At 38.0% G+C, this 8771-nt stretch overlaps 2 protein-coding genes across 2 annotated transcripts in view; one reads left to right on the top strand and one right to left on the bottom strand.

Annotated features, from left to right (window-relative positions):
- Positions 1-2187, bottom strand: part of ANGPTL3 (angiopoietin like 3) — a 12170-nt gene extending 9983 nt beyond the window's left edge. The window contains exons 1-2 of the mRNA XM_003793132.3: positions 1608-2187; positions 842-952 (exon numbers count right to left, since the gene is read on the bottom strand). Of these exons, the coding sequence (XP_003793180.1) occupies positions 842-952; positions 1608-2102 (606 nt within the window). The 5' untranslated portion in view covers positions 2103-2187. The remainder of the gene's footprint in view (positions 1-841; positions 953-1607) is intronic.
- DOCK7 (dedicator of cytokinesis 7) overlaps positions 1-8771 on the top strand; it is a 227951-nt gene that overhangs the window by 68725 nt on the left and 150455 nt on the right. The window lies entirely within an intron of this gene.

Here is an 8771-nt window from a genome sequence, read left to right as displayed (position 1 = left end):
AAAGAGGGAGTCATATAGACCCCAGGGAGGAAATGAAAGAGGGAGTCACGTAGACCCCAGGGAGGAAATGAAAGAGGGAGTCATGTAGACCCCAGGGAGGAAATGAAAGAGGGAGTCATATAGACCCCAGGGAGGAAATGAAAGAGGGAGTCACGTAGACCCCAGGGAGGAAATGAAAGAGGGAGTCATATAGACCCCAAGGAGGAGATGAAGGAGGGAGTCATATAGACTCCAGGGAGGAAATGAAAGAGGGAGTCACGTAGACCCCAGGGAGGAAGTGAAAGAGCAAGTCATATAGACCCCATGGAGTCCTGTATATTCCAAGGCAAAGAACATTCCAACTGGAAGGAGTGAGGGAAGAGGCCCTGAGGTGGCAGCGTGCCTGCTGTGTTGGGGAACAAGGCGGAGGCTGGGGTGGCGAGAGCTGAGGAAGTGCGGGCCTTGGTGACAAGGCAGCCCTGGTTCCTGAGAGCCACGGTGGGGCTGTGAGCAGAGAGAAACGGGGTGTAATTTAGGTGTTAATAGAGCATGTTAGCTGCTGTGAATTAATTCTGTTTTTCTGACAGCAGTTCTATAACATAGTTTCTTTTATCCTTTTCATAGGATATATGAGGAAACTTAGAGAGGAGTTAAAAATTTTATTCAAGGCCGTACAGAAAGTTTTAGAGGCATGATTTTCAGCCCAAGCAGTTTAGTACTTTCAGAGTCTGCAATTTTAGTAGTCATGCTAATATGATCATTTAACTCATGATCCACTTAAAGCTTTTAAATAGTTTTAGGGTTCAGTGGTTTTTATAAACCAATGTAAACGATTGGACATACCTTTAAAACATTGACTTACCTGATTTTCTATTTCTTTTATTTGGCTGTGCTGCTGGTTTAATGTTTTATACTGTTCTTCCACGATCTGGAGAAGATCTTTGATGCTGTTATCTTGCTGTTCTACAAACGTCTGGATATAGATTATATGTTGGTTAAAAGTTTCTTTTTGTTTCTTTTTTGTTAAATTAGATTTTTTATTTCCTATAACACTGTTACAATCTACGTTTTTTTATAGTGGGTTAAAAAATTAATATTGATAATCGGTTTTTCTTGTATGTTTCCTTCCATAAGTACATACTTTTGTTCTTAATTTTATTTCAAATGTACCATCTTTAAATTTTGTTTTCTAAACTTCAATAAAAAGAAAAAGGCCAAATATATTTTAATAGGAATAAATCTTTACTTTTATTCATTTCAATCATGGGAGTATAGTTTTCAGATTTAAATACCTTCAACTTTTTATGTACATCCAGTAATTCGCAATAGTGTAAATTTAGCGTTTTGAATTTTATGAACTGATGAATAGTTTTCAAATGAAATGTAAAGTTCGGTTGCTTTTGCCCATAATGTGAGGGAAGCAAAATCCAACTCGAAACTATGATGGAAAGTTTTATTTCCTGGCAGATATTTTTCTTGAGAAGAATTAAGTATTTTAACAATATTAAAACAATGTTGCATTTTTTTAACAATGCAACGAAGCATTTTAAATAGCACTGTCTTCAGAATTTTTTTTTAAAGATCCACAGTGCACACATAATCACGAACCCTCTTTGGTTTCTACTTACTTTAAGTGAAGTTACTGCTGGGTGCTCTTGGGTTTCAGGTTGATTTTGAATTAAATGAGTTAATTGCTCCTCCAAAGACCTCACTTTGTGTTGAAGCAGGACCTTTTCTTCCAGGAGGCTTTCCAGTTTCGAGTTCAGTTCCAGGGACATGTTCTTCACTTCCTCATTCTTGACTTGCAGTTTGTGTGTTGTTTTTCTCAGTTCCTTCTCTTCTTCTTTGATTTCATTGGTTTGCAATGATAGATCATAAAAAGACTGATCAAATATGTTGAGCTTTTGAAATATGTCGTTAATTTGGCCCTTCGTCTTATGGACAAAGTCTTTCAGACCGTGTCCCAACTGGAGGAGGCCATTGGCTAAGATTTTTACATCATCTAACATAGCAAATCTTGATTTGGGCTCTGGAGGTACAGAATCAAATGACGGACTGTCGTGGTCAATTCTCGAGGAGATAACTAGAGGAAGGATAAACAGGAAGAGCTTAATCGTGTGCATTTTTATCCCGATTCAATTTCAGCCAATTCGAAACTATTTTTCTTCGGGAAGTAGACCCAGACTTCTTCACTCTATATATACACCCCCCATTTGCCACATAAGAGGTGAGAGTGGCAGGTGAATATAGTTAATAATTAAGCCGTGTTAACTTGTACGAATGTGACCTTCTCCCACGTTGAGTTGGATCAATGCTAAATGAAATCAGAGAAATGAATAACTAACTTAATAGGCAATTTGAAATCGTTACTGCATTTAACTCTGCTATATTATAAACCACACTTGCGCTGTTATGATGTCTGTCTGTTTCTAAAAGCGCATTTTATTTATTTATCTGTCATTTCAGGTTAATGTGAGGGTACAGACAACTAGGTTACAATCCTTGCGTATGTCGGGCAGAGTCCCTGTCGTCCTCCCGTCCCACACCCGAGCACCAGACAGCCCTCTCTTACGTTTGCCCGTTAAGTGGAGGGGGGTGGTGGGCTCCCACTTAAAGGCGTATTTTTTATGTTTTATGATTCTAAAAAAGAGATTTGTAAGTCAAAACCTGGTTCTTCTGATGGGTAAATTCATTACTCAAATTGAGGAAAAATTAATGAATTAAGTATCCATTTCTCAAGCACTAGATTAGTTCTTTAGGAAACAGGGACGCGTCCCCAGAATGCCTTCTCTCGGAGGCCCTTCTCCCCCTTCCCGTGCTCTCACGGCTCTCAATTGTGGGGTTCCTGTGGTGCCCACTATAAACTAACACGGGAGTATCCAAGGGCCCCCTGGAAAGTGTCCAGCGTGGATTTCATATTACGTGGCTGGACACTTTATGGACAGCCCTCATGTGGTCCTCCTTATTTGCACTATAATTATAGTATCTTTCTGCATCACGTGGTGTCTTAACCATCCTTGTGTATGATGACAACGTCCCATACACTGTAAGCGTCACCAAAGACGTTTCTCCTCTTCATCCCGTCCTGGTTTGTCTTTATTTCCAGGTCCTTTCCCATGTGCCCAAACAGATACGTGGTCTTCTAAGATCAAACTAGAATTAAATGCTAAATCCTGTCAATACCTGACACCATTTGCCCATCGTAAGTTTTTCTGAAGTTGGTGAGCTTAGTAATAATTTTGATAATATAAATTTAAACAATTTGATAGTAGAAATTTAACTTATTTCTAGAAATAAGTGTTTCACTGTGCTTCTTAGTGTTAAAAGGAAAAATAATAAATGCTTAGATATGTGTTTATACGTATTAAGTGTTCATATTAAGAACTTCGTGAGCAAATAGCAAATCCTTTAAAACCACCTAATCTTACCATAGCAATGTGGTGAAATTGTTAAGAGTATGGGTTCTGGAATCAGATTGTGGTCTGGGTCCAAAAGCCAGCTCTAGATGTCTGGCCTTGGATAAGTTTCTTCCCATACCTCAGTCTCCTCATCTGTAAAGGTGGGGTAACTCTAGTACATAATTTATAGGGTTATGATAACCTAAAAAAAAACACATATAGAGCCCTTACAAGTGTCTGGCAAATAATAAGCGCTCAGCGAGTTAGTTTCTGTATCCCGTGAAACTTTTAGCTTGTATATAATCAATCCTATTTCAAATAATTTTTTTTTATAAAGCTAACAGCTTTTAAACAAAGGGAAAATCTCTGACATCATACATTTGAGTGTAAGTTATGAATTGTCAGGTAAAACTTTATAAAGTGAACCATTTTCAAACTCTATTCATTGAAATGTCTCTTCTTGGTATAAAATAGAGACCCTTCCTTTTGATGATCTAGGATTAGGGCTTTGGATCTAACAGGTGCAACAGAGGCAGTGTACACGAGTGGTGGAGAGCCTGTTCCTACGTGTTGGAATCCTGGCTTTGTTGTCCTTTGGCTCTGTGACCCTTGGTCAGATTTCTTAGCTTCTCTGTGCTTCTATTTTCTCATCTGTCCATTGAAGATAGTACCTGTCCATAGGGTTCGTAGAAAGTTTAAAAGTTAACATTTTCAGAGCCCTTAGCTCACCACCGGGTGTGTCGTAAGCAGACTTGGTGAACAGTAACACCACCTGGAATGTGGTAAGTGTTGTTACACCCAGTGCATTTACACCCATGCTGTAGTAATATACTGGTGAAAATTGTCTGATTCCATATTAAGATCAAGTAAATTGGGAAATTCTGCTAAAATCTAGCTTTTCTGAATTTTGATCTCTTAGGCCTTGCTAAGGGATTGTGTGTTCTGACACAGTTGTCTATAAGTGTCTAATACAGAACCACATAAATCTTTATAGCAGAAATAAAGAATATAAGTAAATAAAAATACATCACTGAGTCCATTAGTGAAGGAAAAACCTTCCAGAAGATTTCCTTGTCTTTCATTCTCATCTTACCTTTCACACCCGTACTCATTACGGCATTTTAGAGTCTATGAGAGCTACAGAAGAAATTTTAAAAAAGAAACTTAAACTTTCTCCTTCTTGAAGGGTAAAAGCTGCAGTTATAATCATTGGTTATGAAGGGCGTATTTCAAAACTTCTCTTAACTGGCTGTCAGCTTTTGTGGCTTGACACTGTTAACCCTGATGTTTCCTCGGTCTGGTATTTGAGGGAGCAGATGCATGAGCCAACTTTTTCCTCTATTGCATCATAAGCTGTTTGTTGGCAAGATCGATGTGTGGTCTGAATTTATATCCCTTATAGCACGTTAGAACAATGCCTTCCATATAGTAGAAACAATAAATATTTATTGAATGAGAAAGTCAGAGCATACATGAGTTTTCCAAGCGCAAAACTTAACGTAAAGTAGGACAGTTCCTCCCCTGCCGTAAGTCAGGCTTGTTCTGGAGAAGGGAATTTGAAGAACAGCCCTTCAGTGAACGGAAATAGCTGGGCGCTGACACCACAGAGAGGCCGTGTGAGGGGATTTCCTTCCATATTTGATTCTGTAGTAGGATGCTGACAGTTTTTTCCAAGATTTATGCAGTTCCTCACAGTAACACTGGGCAGATTAGAGGCAATGGTCACATGGTCTTGGTTTCTAGTTCATTATCTCTGAACATAAATATCTGGATAATTTTTTTCTTATAGTGGTTTGAACTTCATTGCTGTTATTATAATTAAAATAAGTAATTTGCCTAATTACAATCTCTAGGAGTGTTTCAACATGGGAAAATGTAATGAAAATAATTTTGTAAATGATTTCATGTCTCCCTGTTCATGCCTCCCACCTCAGTTCTCATTGCTAAAGGCAGAATCTAATCTTTGCTTGAACTTGTGTCTATTTAAGTAAAACCCTGGCTCATGGCTATAATCCTTGCACTTTAGAAGGCCATGGCAGGAGGATCACTTGAGGCCAGGAGTTTGAGACTAACCTGGGCAGCATAGCAAGACCCCACATCTTTAGGAAAAAAAGAAAATCACTGAGAGTGGTAGTATGCACCTGTAGTCTCAGTTTCTCTAGAGACGGGGGAAGGAGGATTGCTTGAGCCCAGGAGTTTGAGGTAACAGTGAGCTATGATGACTCCACCAGACTCTAACCCAGGCAACAGAGGGAGACCCTGTCTCAAAAATAAATAAATAAATAAATAAAAGAAAAATAAAATAGAGCCCTCGTCACATATAATCAGCAGTGTTATAAAAATTAAAACATATATGCCAAAGAAAGTAGAGTCTTATAAACAAACTTAGACCTTAATTTAAGGATTCCTAGTTTCTAGGAACCAATATATAATATTTCTTGGGTACATAGCATTTTAGGACTGTTAAGAGCCTAAACTGTTTAAATTTCAAGCCAAGCAATGTCCTTCATCCTCCACCAGGTTGTGCAATATGACTTTCAAATAAAACACCAAGTATTTCGGCTCTTTCGTACATGGTATCTCTTTAATTACTTCCTTTTTAACTATGATCATTTATTTTTTAATCAATATATTTGATGGAAAGATTCTGAAAGTATTTGGAAAAAATACATTTATAAATAGAATTGTTTATATTGATTAAAATAAAGAAAAATGCCAAATAATACATCAGCTCCGCTTTCCTCTTCATCCAAAACGGTACTGTCTAATGCAAATACAATGTCAGCCATACGGATTTTTAAATTATAACGGCCACATTGTAACAACTAAAAAGAAACAGGTAAAATTAATTTTATTAGTATATTTTGTTTAATATATAAATATCATTTCAATACGTGACCAATATAAAAGTATTAATTAGGGTTTTTCTCATGCAAAGTCTTTAAAGTCTGTTGTCTGTTTTGTTTAGCATGTCTCAGTTAGAACCGGTTACATACCAAGTGCTGGATGGTCTCACGAGACTGTCGTATTGGACAACAGAGATCTGGAGGGCGAGTGAGCTTCGAAGGAATCCTTTTATCTTAACTTTTTTGTGGGCGTTCACAGTTTTTTTTAATGTTGGAAGTACTTATTTTGAAAACTCAAGAGATCTCAAAAACCTATAAAAAGTAACACCCTGACTCTTCACTGTTGAATTTTGGCATCTGTACAAATCCCTTGGTACATACAGATCACTTCAAGACCTTAATGTTTTTAATGTGTTTTCATATGAATCCCTGTAGATTAACCATATCCTTTTTCATGGCTCCATAATATTCCATTATATGGATGTTTTTAATTTAATCAGCCCACTATCATTTGTTTCTAGTTTTCTAATTATAAGCCTATGCATAGAAAATATTTTGATAGATGTGTATATTTTCATGTGAATTCATAGATGTTCACTTTTAAATTATGGTTGCTGTTGTTAGATTGTCCTTCTAAAGGGTTGTCCTAATTTATATCCCAGCCAGAAGTATATGAGAGTTTCTCTTTGTCCTTATGCTTTTACCTGTGCTTTTCATGAAAAAGGTAAAAATACTGACATATCTAATAGGCAAATGCACATCCAGTTTGTTTTGTGGCAATCTGTGCTACTGTCTTTGTGAATTTCCTGCGTGTGTATATAATTCCTCCTCAACTCTCCTCCACCCCTGCCTTTTCAAGTTTGTCTCTTTCTGACTAATTTTAGGAATTACTTACATATTATGGATATTAACTCTTTGTCATATGTTAAAAAAACAGTATTTTTCCGTTTTTTTCATTTTTCTTCTGCCTGTGTTTATGGTATAACTTGCTATGTAGAAGCTGTAATTTTGTGTCTTCTGTAATTTATAGTTGATGCTGAGAAATGCCTTCTTGGCCTATGAAATCTGGTCTCTTTAAATTTTGTCTAGTACTTTCATGGCTTTATTATTATTTAAGGCTTTGATTATTGTGCAGTTTATTTTGATGAAATGATGAAATATGAATTTACCATTTTCCCTGCTCAACTATCATTTACCTTCATGCTGATTTGAAATTTCTTTTAAGGAATATTTTAAATATAGAGACTTAGTAGGTTTCTTTGGGAATTTCTTAGTAGAGCAAGTAGTCAGCTGGAAAAGAATCTGGATTTAGTTGCGTGCCTTTCATCTTCAGAGACGTTGAATTTATAATCCTATTGCTTATATTGGGAGTCAGGCAAAGTTTACAGATAATGGTCAGTCAATTCCCATTAACCCAGAATCTAAACACTTAAAAGTGTTGAGTAATTTTTGTGTGTATTCAGCACTGTTCATTATTTGGGAATATGATGTGCTGTTTAGGCCCTGAGATGAGAGCAGTTAAATAGATGGACAGGGTTTTTGCCTTGATGGAGTTTGGGCACTGTCAGAAGAGATATAAAAATAATAAGTAATGCATAAATGAAGAAGATACTTAGGGTTTGTGTAAGAATTGTGAATGAAGTAACAAAAGTGACATGGTGGGGGCTAGGTAGAGGTGAGGCTTTCTTACGTGTGGAAGATGGGAAGGGCGTCCACCTACAGAGCAAGGACGGTAGGAACCCTACAACAGAGATTGGGAGCAGGTACGGGGCGCTGGGTGGGGAACCCACAACAGAGCAGGCGCGGGGCGCTGGGTGGGGAACCCTACAACAGAGACTTGGGAGCAGGTGCGGGGCGCTGGGTGGGGAACCCTACAACAGAGATTGTGAGCAGGTGCGGGGTGCTGCATGGGGAACCCTACAACAGAGATTGGGAGCAAGTGTGGGGCGCTGGGTGGGGAATCCTACAACAGAGACTTGGGAGCAGGTGCAGGACGCTGGGTGGGGAACATGATGGGTTGTGCTTTTCTCTGTGCTAAGTATATCAGTCTTATCTGAAAGTTTCTCATTGAAATTCGTGGGTAGATTTTTTAGTCCCACATCCTCCTCTGGGCCCTGTCTATTCTGTTAGTCTGTGTTTGCAGCAGTTAGCACACTACATTATAATAATTCACTTATCTGATTTCCCCTCTAGAACCTTAGGTCCATGAAGTCAGAGAACTTTGTCTTTTATCTCCATATTCTCAATATATAACATATTGTGGGTATTCATTAATATTTGTTACAGTGAGATTATTTATTTATTTATTTATTTATTTTTGTCTCCCTTTATCTCCCTTGGTAGAGTGCCATGGTATCATAGCTGACAGCAACCCCAAACTCTTGGGCTTAAGATTCTCTTGCCTCAGCCTCCCAAGTGGCTGAGACTTCCAGGCACTGGCCACAATGCCCGGCTGTTTTTTTTTTTTTTTTTTTTCCAAATTTACAGTCCTTTTATTGAAGGGCTGGCCAGCGACTGACTCTGTGTCCCAACATGGGGTTTCTGAGAG

Source organism: Otolemur garnettii, unplaced genomic scaffold, assembly GCF_000181295.1.
Source record: "Otolemur garnettii isolate 467f Iridium unplaced genomic scaffold, OtoGar3 scaffold00066, whole genome shotgun sequence".
NCBI classification, from domain to species: domain Eukaryota; kingdom Metazoa; phylum Chordata; class Mammalia; order Primates; family Galagidae; genus Otolemur; species Otolemur garnettii.
The sequence above is the reverse complement of the archived record's forward strand: the minus strand, read 5'-3'. Positions and strand labels throughout refer to the sequence as shown.